This window comes from Lissotriton vulgaris, chromosome 5 (genome assembly GCF_964263255.1).
Source record: "Lissotriton vulgaris chromosome 5, aLisVul1.2, whole genome shotgun sequence".
In the NCBI taxonomy this organism is placed as follows: Eukaryota; Metazoa; Chordata; class Amphibia; order Caudata; family Salamandridae; genus Lissotriton; species Lissotriton vulgaris.
In genome coordinates, this window is record NC_141693.1 from 366,927,869 (window position 1) to 366,944,008 (window position 16,140).

The 16,140-nt window shown below is 49.9% G+C and overlaps 1 protein-coding gene across 2 annotated transcripts in view; it reads left to right on the forward strand.

The window, feature by feature from the left end:
• The first annotated feature begins 9,983 nt into the window (after window positions 1–9,983).
• PAX7 (paired box 7) overlaps window positions 9,984–16,140 on the forward strand; it is a 267,766-nt gene continuing 261,609 nt past the window's right edge. For both annotated transcript variants that reach the window (XM_086921698.1, XM_086921699.1), the window contains exon 1: window positions 9,984–10,136. In XM_086921698.1, the coding sequence (XP_086777824.1) occupies window positions 10,052–10,136 (85 nt within the window). In that variant the 5' untranslated portion in view covers window positions 9,984–10,051. The remainder of the gene's footprint in view (window positions 10,137–16,140) is intronic.

The window sequence follows — 16,140 nt, forward strand, 5'->3', positions numbered from 1 at the left end:
AATTCGAGAAAGCGTAGAGGAACAGCAAAAGCCCGGAAGCATGCACTGCCTACAGGACCGCCACTACAGCACACCACCAACTCATCAGATCTACGAAAAGGAACTTCATCCAGGACAGAATCCTCTCCAACTCCAGCAACTCCAAGGAGCTCTTCACCACCATACAAGAATTCACCAGACCTCCAACAAAACCTCTGACGTCCCTCTATTCCGGGACCTCTGCAACAAACTTGGATCCTTCTTCTACCACAAGATCAGGACACTCTACAACAACTTCGATTAACAGAACCAAGGCATCGACCCAACACCGTCCACCAGCAACTCCACCCTGCCGACTATCCTCACCAGGACCCCAGTCACCACAGAAGACACTGCAAAGACCATAAGGAGCATACACTCTGGGGCACCCACGAACCCCTGCCCGCTGCACATCTTCCACAGGGCCACCTCCACCATTGCACAAGAACTACGACAGACAATCAACTGCACCCTTGAAACAGGCACATTCCCTGACAACTGGAAAGACACAGAAGTAAAACTCCTCCTCAAGAAGCCCTCCACAGACCCGATGGACCTCAAGAACTCCAGACCCATTTCTCTCCTCCCCATCACCACCAAAGTCACTGAGAGGATCGTCAACATCCAGTTAACGAACTTCATAGAATCCAATGACATCCTCGACACATCTCAATACCGGCTTCCGCAGCAACCACAGCACCGAGAATTCCCTCTTAGCTGCCACGGATGACATCTGCAAACTCCTCGGCCAAGGCTACACTGTAGCCCTCATTCTACTAGACCTCTCAGCAGTCTTTGACGCCATCTCCCATGACACACTAGCCACCAGACTCCATGACCCCAGCATACAGGGAACCGCCCTCGAATAGATCCGCTCCTTCATCGGCGGCCAAACTCAAAGAATCAGACTGCCACCCTTCCTCTCCAAACCCACAGAGATCAGATGCAGAGTTCCTCAAGGATCCTCCCTCAACGCCACACTCTTCAACATCTACATGGCCCCTCTTGCAACCATTGTCAGAAAACATGGACTCAGCATAGTATCCTATGCCAACGACACCCAGCTCATCTTCTCCCTCACCAAGTAACCCAACATCACCAGACACAACTTTCAGGAAGGAATGAAAGACGTTGCAATCTGGATGAGCAGCAGCTGCCTGAAGCTCAACTCAGAGAGAACAGAAGTCCTCATCTTCGGAGCCACCCCCTCCGCATGGGACGACATCTGGGGGCCAACTGCCCTCGGCAACCCTCCCACCCCCACCCCCACGGACCACAACCGCAACCTTGGAATCATACTCGACTCCTCCCTCACCATGACCCAACAGATCAATGCTGTATCTTTCACATGCTTCAACACCCTCCGCACACTCCACAAGACCTTCAAATGGATCCCCCTGAATCCAAGACGTTTGTCACCCATGCACTCATCACCAGCAGGCTGGACTATAGGAACGCCCTCTACACCGGATTCAACAAATCTCTACTCGACAAACTCCAGACTGTCCAGAACGCCACAACCAGACTCATCCTCAGCATTTCACAACAAGACTACATCACCCAGCACCTACGAGACCTCTACTGGCTCCCCGTCGAAAAAAGAGTGACGTTCAAGCTGCTCACACACGCCTACCAAGCCCCCACAACACCGTACCCCAATACCTTAACAATAGAAACTCCTTCTACCCCCCCCCCCCCCAAAAAAAGAAAGCACCACTCCGCTGACCTAGCCTTGGCTGAAATCCTTTGCATCCACAGAGCCAGAACGGGAGGCATATCCTTTTCCCACATCGTGGCCAAGACCTAGAACGAACTCCCCCTCAGCATCAGACGAAGCCCCACACTGCAAGCATTCAGGAAGAGCTTCAAAACCTGGCTCTTCGGATGACCGGAGCAGCCTGAACCAGCCCACCCCGAGCGCCTTGAGACCCTCACGGGTGAGTAGTGTGCTCTATAAATCCCTGATTGGTTGATGGCTGAGATTAATGCAAGTATTTCACCCACATGTTTTTGTTTTTATCAATAATACTCTACTCAGTCTTTCCATACCATAACAGACCTGTTTCATCTTCCTTCCATAACCCTGCCCTTTCTCAGTACCAATCTGCTTCCACCCTTGGTGTCTTCGAGCACAAGTTCACCAACAGCCCAAGTAACCTGGATTGTGAAACAGGTTTTCCCAAGAAAACTTGGCAGTCCCATGCCTTGCTTTACAATGGTCTACTACCTGCCTGAGTGGCTAGCTGGACCCTGATCTTGAAGAAGGCCCTGCAAGATATGTTGTACTTCATGTCTCACTACCCAACTTTCTCCCAGGGCCACAGCACTGTCTGATCTTCCACCTTTTGCAAGGCTGCCACTCCTGAACCAAGGACCACTGCCTAAAAGGTCACTAACCTTTGCAGATCTTGAATTATGTAACAATTGGGATATTGTGGCAACCACAATCCTAACAATACCCCTGAAGTTGGAGACACAATAGGCTTACACCCACAATCAAACGGTTAGGTTGTATCCTAGTATTAACATATCCAAATAGACAGAGCGATCTCTGGGAAATGTAAGGTTCTCACCCACATCAGATGTGGCATGCTCCATCATTGGGCTTCCCACATCTTGGACCCAATTGGGTCCAAGATGGGCTCTACCACTTTGCGTGCGAGTGAGGGGTGTTTGGTGTAAAATTGTAACTCTATAGGAGTGTCAGTTGCTGCAGTAAAAAAGCAGTTAAAACTGTCTAGGGCTATCCAAAGTTTATTTTATTCATGGATGTCTCAATATGATTAAAAGCAATAAAATAGAATGAAATTCGAGGGTTGTCTATCACATTCTCATCCTCAATAGCGTCAACATGTTTCGGCTGTTCTTCTTACTGCCCAAAGGGTCGCCGGCCTTTGTCAAGACGTCAGAGTGTCTGGGTACGAATTAATGTTGTTTCTGTATTTATGCGATGATATCGCTGATTAATGTTGTGTTACTGGTGCCAGGTGATCAGTTACTAAATAGCAGACCCATAACCACTTCTCCCTGTAAGAAGCTATCTATTTAGAGTTCTATAGGCGGATGGAAATACTGAGGCAGATGGTGGGTAGTGTCTGTCCCTTGGATTAAGTTTGACAACAGGGAGATGCCCCCTTGGTTTCCATGGGTTGAGAACAATATTATCAACTTCTGGAGCAATTATCTCCAGAATACTAGCGAAAAGCCTGAGCTTCTGATTGTGGGTATATTCTTGGTTGGAAGGTGAAAGATTTGGGCATTTCCTGCTCTCACTCCTCATTTGTGATCGAAACACAATAGACTTCCCTGACAAAAACAATTGAACACAAGGACTGAAAAGCTTAATATTCATGTTAATGTCACAATGATGCTTCTCTAAGGATTCCCTTATAATCCAACCACATCCACTTACTCCTGATCTGCCGGGATAGTACATAAAAATGTGCAAATCTGCAACCTATGCATCATTACCCTGCTGGAACTTTATCTCCCAACCTCCTTTATGTCTTCACTCGAGAATATGGGCCTTGCACGACAGACGCTGCTGATGTTGGACGCCTGCATTATAAATGGTCGCCCTCACCGGCCAGCATTGCTTCCTTGCCGGGCACGCAAGAGACGGATAACAAGAGACTTTTACGGGTAACGCGACACCACTGTGGCCCGCAATCTTCATTTACGATGTCTTGGCATGATGGTACACCTTTGACTCCTACTTGTGAAATGATTACTTAACCCACTGTATAAGGACACCTGTTGATAGACTCTGCATAATGTGAGCACATAGTTGACCTTACACGCATTGATGTTTCTTAAATGCCCCCTCTATGTCGAACTGGAGATACGACTTATGACCCTCGTTATATTTCTATATTGTACTTTCTTGTTGAGCAAAGTTCATCTTTAATAAGTAACTTTTTCAGATACAAATGATTAACTTCGTTCAATACTTATGGTTCAAAGTTTTCAGTCCTTTCTTTACTTCGCTTTTGTTTTTGTTGATATATAGCACTGTTATATAGTCTGCTTCTAAAAAAGGCTAGAGTTGAAGTAAGACACCCAACTGTTGTGGGAAGATCTTCTTCTTTATGATGAAGTACTAACTGAAGTTCTAACTTTTTCTCAGTGTCAAACTTGTGGTGGGCATTATCACTCATGCAAGCCCACCCTTGCATGCTAAGAATACATTTCTAGTTAGAGTGTGTATTCATGTTTATGTATGCTTAAATGCTTCTGTACTCTTCCAGGTGAGAACGATGGTGGATTCCCCTAACGTATCTGGCGGATCGCTGTCTGGCTCAAGATGTTAATTATTATTTTTGTTGTTTTATCAGATATCACTTTTCAGGGTGACATACAGCTATGGTCCTGAAGAATGCCTAGGAACTTCGTAGCTAGGTCATGAGTTGGGCAGAAACATGTTGAACACTCTTGCACTGGAGTGAAATCTCACTCCTCCTTGATTTTAATCTATCCTTGGAGGCACCAGAATAAAGCCTAGATCTAATCTACCAAGAGGTAGTTTTAATTCACTTCATACACATGTAGCACTCTGCATTCCTCACCTGTACCATTACTTTTACAAGAGCCCACACTTTTTGAAAATCGGTGAAGTACCTAAATCCGCCACATAACTATAGGAAACATTGAGCTTAGATAAATAAATTGGACACTGGGAAATGTCCTGGTTTCTCATAGCAGGCCAATTTAGGTACTTCGCAGGGCGTTCCCAATGGAATAAGTGTGACACAGGGTGATACCTGCCAGTAAGTACCGATAGGTGAACATTGAGCCTGGATAAATAAATTGGACACCTGGGAATCCCCAAGCTTTCAGCAACAAGACTTACCTCAACTTTGGTGTGGTGTCGTCAGTATGTATGCATGGGGTGCATGCATGCTTTTCACAATAGAGTGTTATACAGCCTCACAAGATATAAGAAGAGTTTATCTTAAATAGTGCAATTGATGGGCATCGTGACGGTCCTGATAAAAGCCGGGTGACCACCTGAGCAAAACTTGGCTGGCTGAAACATGTTGATAAGTGGATGTAGTCGTTCAGTTTGCTTTATTCGACTTTGGTTTAAAATCATAAAAGCGTACAGTTAAAAACAGTCATAAAACAAAACATACAGTAGCACAAAGTATGTACAAGTTAAAAAACTTGGGCCCAGCCTGTGGGAATAATTTCATTGTTGTTTACGTTCTTTTTATAGGCTTAGCATTCACAGATCTACCATTACATCAGATTGTTAGTTACTACAAGCAAATTAATAGAACTTCCCATGCTTGTAGCTGTTGTACATTGGTTCGAAACGATTAAAAGCGGAAAAGCTACTACCATTCAATACACAGGCCTTTCTACCCATCGAATGATTGTATCCTGTTTTTGGTCTTGGGAAAGGGGGGTATGACGCACTGGGGTGAAAGTCATGTAAATCCCAGGTGGATATAGGACCGTCTCCTTCTTGGGGCTGCCAGGTTTGCAGATATGGGACAATATGTCTCTTCCTAAATTTAACTAGCACTAGGTCACCGGGAATGTCTTTTGGGAGAGAACCTAGCCAGCCCACCCTTCTGACACTCACTATTCTTCCATTAAGGTCGGTTGGCAGAGGTCTATTTTTTGTTAACCAAAACATAACCTTATTTAGTAGATCTTCTTGTCTTTCGACTTTTCCATAAGAGAGTGCTGAAATCCCGAAAGGACATACACAAATGGGGCAGCCTCCGGTGGTATTTGTATATAAGGTGCTTTATTGAGCTATGCTCTAAGGGCAGTACGCTGTGCTAATGTGGGTTTAGAAGGGATCTTAGGAGCATTTTGGGCTGATGTATTGAAGGCTAGTGGCTGAATTTGGGCATTAATGCTTTGTGTAGATGGCTTAGGTACTTAGGAGGCAGCAGGTGGCGGGGAATGGTTAGATGTTACAAAGTTTTTAGTAGGTGGCAAGTTGGCCTTGATCATTTCTTCTAGGTCCGTCAGCCTGTCCCCTAGAGTCTTTAATTTTTCCATCAACGGCGATGTAATAGATTTAATCAATAGTTCAATCTGGGACAATAAAGCCAGCTGGGAGGGAGGTGCTAGGTGGTCTAATTATTCTGCAGCCTCTGAGGTTAAGGGGGAATTAGTGGTAGCCAGTGAGGGGCTTACGAACAGTTTTTGTAACTTTGGGTGATTCCCATTGTCTTTATCCCCGTCGTGCTTTTCACTGATGTTACCTGGGGGAGTGATATACTTTGAGTATTTACTTTTTGAGGTAATAAGGGCAGTTCCAACGTGCAATCGTTAGGGGGTAATGTACCAATACTTTTTACAGGACAGGGTCGGGCACTATATTGTTCGAATCTCGAATCCACTGGGACATACCTAGTTTTACACAGAATATTTAATTCCTCTTCCAATGAAAGGCTTTGCGCATTACCAGCTGTTAGTAAAGGGGAATCTAGGCTGAGTGTGCCGTCTACGGGCTGGCGAGAATTGTTTTCATCTGTTTCACTAGGAATAGGCGGTGTTATCCCAATAGGGTTGTGGACTTGTGTCCCATGGCGCGGACCCCTCTGAGGGGTGGCTTTTCTGTTATCCCCCTTGCGAGTCATAGTGTGGCTTGGTTATGAATGAAATGTATATGGATAATACCAAGCAATGACAGAGTCGGGATAGTTAAAAATACGAGAGTTAAAGTCCATTTATACAGTCGAATAATGGGTGCACCAAAAGTATAGAGTCCAAGTCTCTTTACCTCCTTATGTGGGAAAACCAAGGGGGGTGGTCCGTCCAGACCTCCTCAGGCTTAGCCCGGTGCGACCCGCGCGCGGCCTCGCGAGGCGAGGAACCAGGCTAGGTTATATGGGCCTCCTGGCGCGCGGTGAAGGGTCGTCCTGGGGCAAAGGATCCTGGGTGATGCAGCCCCCAGCGGGGCCGGCGGAGCCAAGCCCGGACGGACACCAGCAGGGAGTCAGAGGTAGGATGCAGAAGGGGGGCGGAGCAAAGCCCAGCCGCGACGGCAGCAGCGGGAGAGTCACCAGCTCACTCACTTCTATTCCCGAGCCCCAGCCACAGGTCACAAGGCTCCAATCAGCGTTTCCCACCAGGCTCACCACCAGGCGTGGTTATATGCGCCTTCTGGCGCGCGGTGAAGGGTCATCCTGGGGCAAAGGATCCTGGTTGATGCAGTCCCCAGCAGGAACGACGGAGCCAAGCCCGGCCGGACACCAGCAGGGAGTCAGAAGTAGGATGCGGGAGGGGGGCGGAGCAAAGCCCAGCTGCGACGGCAGCAGCGGGAGAGTCACCAGCTCACTCACTTCTATCCCCGAGCCCCAGCTACAGGTCACGAGGCTCCAAGGATGTAGTCATAGTTAACACTTCAGTATGTCCCACCATGTATTTAACCTACGAAGGGTGGCCTGAGAATCAAAGTTAGCAAGTAGAGTATCGCCCTCAGGCAATTCAAAGTTTTACCAGGATCCCAAAATAGAGTGCTCCCTCCAAAAGCGGGATTGAGCCCCCCCTATGGATGTTTGTACCGGCCGAGGACTCGATGAGGAAGCATGTCACATAGAAATGTATGGTTGGGAGTCTTATGATATAAAGGGACTATCTCCCTCCCTTAGTTTTGAGAGTAGAAGTGTATAAGTGCATTATGGGAGGTGTCCTCTTCATTTTGAATAAAAGTTGACTTGGGAAAAATTAGGTGAACTTTCAAAATATATATTAAAAAAAAGCTTCTCACTCTGACATTTCTGTGTGGTGGACTATGGAGGCCGCTGTCCCAGTGCACTAGAGTCATTTGTCCCAGTGTGCTGCAGGGTTAGAGGGCAATAAACCCAGTCTGCCCCAGGAATGGAATGCCCGTTGGTCCCATCCCATCCCAATGTTAAAGAACAGACACGTTTTAAGGCATGGGCAAAATTGCCTCTGGCCCCAGCCTTTGAGATGCCCCCCTGATAGAGGCAGCTCTGTTCTGCAGAGAGCCTTGCACTGATATTCTTAAAAATATTATTTTCAAAACTGTTGTCCTTCAATTTATGTTGAATGTTGTCCTTCAATTTATGTTGAATGTGGATGATGTGTGAGAGTCTATTGCAGACATTTTGCACAGAAATGTTGTGTTTATGTTTGATGCAACATCCATAAAAGGTTTCTTTTACAATCAAACAGGACCACGCAAATGAGAAATAGGAGGGGTAACCGTGATTATTTGCAGTAATATGAGAGAGCCCCTGCTGAGTTGCAATAGTGAAAACACACATTACTATGTTATGTTATGTTATGTTATGTTACTGCCATTTGTATAGCACAACAGCTGCCCCAGCAAAGGGGCATCCTGGCGCTGTGAGCAGAGAACTAACACGGTGGAAGGCAAAGGCTACACAGTGGGGAATAGGTACGTTTTCATGGCCTTTCTGAAAAACAGATAATTAGTATGGCTTCGAATGTGAGTGGGCAGTGCGTTCCAAAGAAGCGCTGCCCTGCTGCGGAAGGACCAGCCTCCTGCCCGCACTCTCCGGAATCTTGGGACCCTCACCAGGTGCTGACCAAGTGAGCGTAGCTGGCTTGTGGGGACGTAGGGGATAACTAGGTTGGCTAGAATACATGGGGTGTTGCGCAAGCCAATCAGCGATCTGGCTGCTGCGTTCTGTACCCGTTGTAGGGTACAGAACAATCTCGGCCTTATTTGCCCCCAAATACAGAGAGCAAGCATAGTTCAATCTGGACAATATAGCTGCCTGAATGATAGGCTGGCGCGTCAAAAAACCCCAATAGGGGTCTAAACCCTCGTAAAAGACCAAAGCAAGTCCCTGCCACCTTTTTGGTTTGTGCCTGATAGCTGAGTGCAGAATCCAACCATGCCCCCAGGTTTTTGACGGCTAGCTTGGGAGGAGGGGCACTACCCACACTTTCTGGCCACCAGAGTTCGCTCCATAGACCATGGTCCTTTCCCACCAGCAGCACCTCTGATTTACTAGCATTCAGCTGGAGGCTATCCCTGAATATTAGATGTAAACACATTTAGAATGTGCATGAGTGGGCCTCTGCTCTGTCAGTGACCTGGCCAAAGAGAGCACGAAGGTAGAAATCGGATCATAAACTCAAAGCTGCTCCGAACACGGGCCCCAAAAATATGTTTGACCCAGGGCCCCCAAAATCCACAAGAGGCCCCAGCTAAAGAAGCTTTGTACCAGCCCGACCCGTCCTGTTTCGAGAGGGTGGGGAGTTGGGTGTGGGCACTGAGCCCAGCCTGTGCCTGTGCTGGAGGGGCTCTGAATCCAGCCTGCTCCGGTCCTGGAGGGGGGTTGACCTCAGCCGCCTGTCCCAGTGTTAGACAGTGGTGGGCTGAACTCAGCCTGTTCCACTGCTGGAGGGAAATTGAACTCAGCCTGTCCCAGCACTGGACGGGGCGGGTTGAAGTCAGCCTGTCCAGTGCCAGAGGACCAATGGGAGAATCTCCTCGGGTTCCGAAGGGACATGCACCCCCGAGTGTGGGGGTTCCCTCGCTGCACCCAGCCTCTCAGTCTCTGGGTCCGGCCTGCCCTCTCCGTACTGAAGTGATGCAAAGGGGGCACGCGCCGAAGTCTGTGCTGATGGTGGACGGGTGGGCGAGGGACCCAGCCTGCGCTGAAGGAGGGGGTACCCGCTGGAAGGGGCGTGGGCTGTGATTGGCTCTCAGCGCTCAGCATCGCCTCCTTACTCCTGCTGAAAGAATAGAAGTCCTCAGCCAATCAGAGCGGCCCAGGCCCCCTCCTCGCGCCCCTCCCCTCCTGCCTGAAGTTGGTCACTTTAACAACTTGCAAAGCTTTCAGCTGACATTATCCGTCCTCCCCCCGCGCCCCAGGAGCAGCGGAGCCTCCTGCGGCGAGGAAGCCCTGAGCCTCCCGGACAGCGTGCCCACTCTCTGCCAACATCTGTCCAGCCCCTGCCAAGGGCGCCTCTGCTCCCTCCGCCGGGGTCTGCTTCGGGTCTGTCTTTCCTGTGCTGGTCGGCGGTGGGGACTGCTCCCCAAGAATTCTCACCCTCTGACGTGCCCCGGCGCATGGCGTGTCTCGCAGGAGCTGTCCCCAGAATGATGCGACCAGGACCTGGGCAGAACTACCCCCGGACGGGGTTTCCTCTGGAAGGTAGGTCTGCAGCCCCCGGCCCTGGCACCCTGCAGGCGGCATCAAATGCATGCATTGGTTGTCACGGGAGGACCTCGTATCGATTGTATTTCTGCACGGGTGGGGTGTGGGGGCTAGCGCCCCAGCTTCATTATTGATAAACCTCAGCATGCCACCGTCGCTGAGACCAGATGTGCCCATTCCTTCATCGTCAAATGCATTCATAGCGCCTTGAAAGAAACTTCGATCTGAGTGATTCTATTTCTGAAGGGGGGGGGGGGGGCTAACAATCCAGTATATTCAATGACAAACCTCTTAGACCAGCTGTGCCCCCTTCGAACCCCCTCCTCCTGGATGAAATGGATTAATAGGGAGCAGAAACAAACTTTTATCCAAGTGACTCAGAAGCTTCCGTAAGAGATTCCCTACCTCGTCACCACAACTTCTTTAATAATAAATATCTGCAAAGCACCAGCGTTAAGGCCAACTATGACCCCCCGCCCCCACACACACACACCCTTACTTCCACCAACAGCGCCATCATCCTGGCATTACAGCCATTGACGCGGAACCTCTCAAAAATATCTATAAAACGCAGGCTGTCACTTATCCTCTGTCCTGCCTCAGAACCCCACATCAGATGTACGCAATCAACACTTCACCTCCAAAATATATCACCGCTACCTTCCCTAACCCTCAGCAAAAAAATGAATATTCTGCAAACACCCAGACCAGTCTCTGTCACCCTCCATTAGAAAAATATATAAACCCCCTCGCCTCTCAGGCGACCCCCTGGGTGCCTAGCCCCTAATGTGAATTCGAACAACCCCAACGCGCCCCTCCACTCCCAACGTGTGAAAGTGACGCCTTGCCTGCCCAAATTCAGCAACATTTGTGTACAGACCCAGGGTCACCATCTCTTCCAAGTCACCTGTGAATGAAGAGTGTTTGTGTGCGTAGAGCGGGCCGAGGTTTATAGCGAAAAGAACTTGTTTTATACAGCGCTTCAAATCAAAGACTTGACGTGTCCAAGAGCTGTAAACAATAGATGTTCCTTAACTCCAACTGTATGGCAGCTTATATCTCTCCTATATAAGGACGAACGGCAGAGAAGGCCTTTTGCGGGATACGAAGTCGTTACCTCCAGGTAACAGTAGATATCAGTGGTGAGCGTTTCAATCTGGATCATCCTGCTGGTAGGCGGGTGGTTTATGGCCTTTGAAAACAGCGCGCACCTGAAGCCCTTCACTCCCTTCGGGTTCATAAAATAGTGCGGTCACTTATTGTCCAATAAAGGCCCCGCAGTGTGATTTACAGCGCCTGTACCGTTAATCGAAGTGGGTTTGTCCGGTTGGTTCATTCAGACGGACTGTTCTTTTGGGGGTATTTATTCCCCTAGTCCCAGAAATAATCGACTATCTGGCGGAATTATTTCAAATGTAACTGAAACAAGAAACCAGTGAATATGTTGTAATTTTTATGAGTAAACCAAGAATTGCGCCCGGAAGGCTCTGTGCAGAAATAACTCATAATAAAGGCCCTATTGTCAAGAAAACATGAAGAAAATTTGGGGAAAGCAAGATAATTACCTTCCACTACACTTGTGTGAATTTGTAGACGCAAATAAGAAAATGTTGATTTTTCGAGAGTTTGGAACTGCTTTGTGCTGTGTGACGTGCTGGAAAACGGGGAATTTGATTTCAGGCGGTTTTTAGAAAATGTGACAATTACCGACGCGCTGCTTTACACACCGACATATATTTGGTTCAACGCCCACTCCCTTACAAGTTGAATGCATGGCAGTTGTATAACTATTTACTATGTTATCGGTATGTTGATATAGTAATCGCACATGGGAGAAACTGACTCGCATTAGAAATGGCACCGTAGAGGGCGCATGCCGTTATATTAAAAGGCGGTCATCTTTTATTTGACCTGATAGGGCTCAAAAAAACTCCAGCTAAAATATGGAAAAATGACAACAAATTGGCTCCGGTACCTGAGGAATGAGTACATGCTGGAGATGTTGATTATATGTCATTCACAATCAGTGTATGGTCAGTTCGAGGACAGATTTATAATTCGAACCATTTTCGGAATGTGTAAATGGGCCACAGTGCGATTAATTAAAAAAAAAAAACTGCATAGCCGAAAGTTTAAAAACGAACAGTATTAAAAATCCTGCAACCTGGACCTGCGGCTGCCACTGGGCTTTACTTGCCCCCCACCGTCCGTACACCCCCAAGTAGGATCTCAGGGGCTCGGCTCTGCACTCAAGTCGCATCCTTGCAGACCTCACGTGCACTCCCGCCCTGTGCATGTACCGCCGAGCTCTGTCCACTCCCCTGCTTGACCTACCTGTGGCCTCTGCGCTGTGCCTGCTCCCCCATCGGCGCGACCTTGGTGACCCCACTGTGCACCCTGGACGCAGCCTCGGTGACCCGCCGTGTATCCGTGAGCGCGTGCAATTTTGGTGGCCCTTCTAGGCACTCGTGAGCGCAACCTCGAGACCCCACTGTTCACCGTCGACAGCAGCCTTATGACCCCACTGTGCCTGCACCCCTTTAGCTCTGTCCCATGTCTCACCTGTGCCTGCACCCGTAACTACTGTTCCCGTCTCACCTGCAAATACACACGTCAACATTGTCTCCCCTGTGCCTGGACCCTCGCGCACTGTCCTGCGGCACACCTGCAGCTTTGCGCCTCAGCGCTGCCCCGTGTCTCACCTGTGCATGTAAACATCAGCACTGCCCCGTGTCTCACCTGTGCATGTAAACATCAGCGCTGCCCCGTTTCTCACCTGTACCTGCATGCAGCTGAAGCTCTGTCCGTGTTTCACCTGTGCTGCCGCTTTAAGCACCGTCCTGCACATCACCTGTAGATACACCCCTCCTTGTCTTGTTTCACTTCAATGCCTGCACACATAAGCACTGTCCTGTTCCTCACCTGTGGCTTTACGCCTCAGCACTGCCCTGCGTTTGCACCCTTAAACACTGCCTCGCATCTCATACATTGTCTGTAGCCCTCAGCAGTGTCCTCCTGTGTCGCACCTGTAGATACACCGATCAGCACTGTTTGTATCTCACTATTGTCTGTACCCCTCAGCACTGTCCTGTGTTTCCCCTACGCATATACCCCTCAGCAGTGTTTTGTATCTCACTATTGTCTGTCCACTCAGCACTGTCTTGTGCTTTGCCTGTAATCATCATCTGTCCTGTGTTTCACCTGTAGACACCCCCCAGCACCGTTTGTATCTCACCATTGTCTGCACCCCACAGCACTGTCCTGTGTTTCCCCTACGCATATACCCCTCAGCAGTGTTTTGTATCTCACTTTGTCTGTCCACTCAGCACTGTCTTGTGTTTTGCCTGTAATCATCAGCTGCCCTGTGTCTCACCTGTAGATACACCCGCTCAGCACTGTCCTGTCTCTCATTCTTGTCTGTACCCCTGAGCACTGTCCTGTGTTTAACCTGTAGACCCCCCCAGCACTGTTTGTATCTCACCATTGTCTGCACCCCTCAGCACTGTCCTGTGTTTCCCCTACGCATATACCCCTCAGTAGTGTTTTGTATCTCACTTTGTCTGTCCACTCAGCACTCACTGTCTTGTGCTTTGCCTGTAATCATCAGCACGGTCCTGTGTCTCATCTGTAGATAAAGCCCTCAGCACTTCCCTGTGTCTCACTTGTAGATACACCCCCCTCAGCACTGTTTTGAATCTCACTATTGTGTCCCCTCAGCACGGTCCTGTGTCTCACCTGTAGATACACCCCTCAGCACTTTCATGTGTTTCACCTGTACATACGCCAATCATCATCATCTGTGTCTTATCTGTAGCTACAGCCCACAGCACTGTCCTGTATCTCACCTGTAGATACACCCTCAGCACTTTCCTGTGTCTCACCTGTAGGTACGTACGCCCCTCAGCATTGTCCTGTGTCTCACCTGTGAATACAGCCCTCGGCCCTGTTGTGTATCTCGATTGTCTGGTCCCTCAGCACGGTCTTGTGCCTTGCCTGAGCCTGTACCGTCGCATGCAGCCCTGTCTCGGGTATCCTGTTTCCATCCGGTGCCTGTTATGTGCCTGTAAACCCCGTGCACTCCAGAAAAAGAACAAACGCTTCCGTGACTCCACAGAACCCTGTAATCTGATTCTGTAAAGTGCCGTAGCTCGTGAATCACAAGGATACGAAGCGAATCTAAATTAGTCATTTTCTCGAGTTCTTCTCTTACTAGGAGCGCATGCTGGAGGGCGCGTGGCAAATATGAGGGGCACTTGACGGGCACGCATCTCCCAGACACCCTGCAGCACGCACTCGTAGTGAGGGAACACGTCGTAGTAGTGTGTGTAGGGCTCCTTGGGCCAGTACCCCCTCAGAACGGCCTGGGTAGACTTCGTGTATCCTCTCAGGCGCACTCGGAATGTGTACACCGAGCTACGAGGTCTCTCCGGTACACGGCACCGGGTCTGTCCCGTGCAGAGTACTGGGGGTCTCTGCTTTGCACGGTACCGGGGTCTCTCCTGTGCACGGAACTGAGGTTTATTCTGTACGTGGTACCGGGGTCTGTCCTGTGCACTGTACAGGTGTCCCTCCAGTACACGGCACTGAGTCTCTCCAGTGCACGGAACTGAGGTCTATTCTGTACACGGTACCGGGGTCTGTCCTGTACACGGTACCGGTGTCTCTCCAGTACACGCCAGCTCTATCCTGTGCAGAGTACTGGGGGTCTCTGCTTTGCACGGTACCGCGGTCTCTACTGTGCACGGTACTGAGGTTTATTCTGTACGCGGTACAGGGGACTCGGGTCTGCACTGTGCACTGTACCGGTGTCTCTTCAGTGCACGGCACTGGGTCTCTCCTGTGCACAGTACTGGGGGTCTTTGCTTTGCACGGTACCGCGGTCTCTCCTGTGCACAGTACTGGGGGCATTTCCTCTGCACGGTACAGCGGTATGTCCTGTGCACTTTTCAGAATAGATCTCCCACCCTCCGACAGCACCCCAGCACAGATTGGGGTTCGCAGTGAGCACCACTCTGCACAGATTGGGGTCCTTTAAATGCACCAATCACCACAATTCGCCACCAGCCAGCAGACTGCACCCCCTTGGCCCACAGAGAAGCCCCCCCCCCCAGCCCCTGAGTTCTTCTTTCAATGCACCCCTCCATATAGACCCCCCTCACCCCCAGACAACAGCTTGGGACCCTCTTGCTCGCACACCCCCGCAGCAGAGATTGGTACCCCCAGCACATGTGCCCGTCCGCGGCAGCGGGCCCGAGACGCATTTCGCGCATTTATTAACGTGAAGACTTCATACGTTTCGTGCCCAAGTGCTGGGCAGGAGCCGAAGGCAGCAAAACCCACAATCCGGGGATTTACTCAAGTGGCTCCTGCAGCAAGTGACAGAGGCAGGCATGTTTGGACAGCATGACTGCGAATAATGAGCGCCGAGGGGGGAGGCCGGGGCTCCGCGGCTCCCTGCACCCCCCGGCTCCGTGCGTGAGGGCTCATAATGGCCCCCAGAAGCGCCCGCTGCCTTTTGGCGCCTCTTCCTGGCGTCTCGTTGGATGCGCCCCCCTTAAACCGATCGCTCCCCGCCCCGGTATGTGAGCACTAATGATGATATGGGGAGGTGGGGGGGGGGTGGTTATGGGGGGTACACACCGATCCAAGACCTCCCGACCCCGAAGAATAAAGTGGGCGCCAGTGCCGCGAGTCCTCATAAACGTCCACTCACCTAGTGCTATTTGATCACCTATTTCGAAAAGCGCGCACTAAGAGCCCGCAAGTGTCGAGGCGCTTCTTCCTGCAGATGTCATCTAAATACTGACTGAAGAGCACCTGTCCTGTGAATGCAGGGCAAATATATGTTGTTAAAAAAAAGGGTCAAGTGTTTGGGTTCTCACTAAAGGCCTTACAGAAACAGAGGGCTGCTAATGCTACAGTAGTGACCGGTGAGAAGTCTCACTTGGTGCCTGTACACACGCGCCCCTCCTGGTTAGGTCTGGCAAGCATTGGCTTCAGC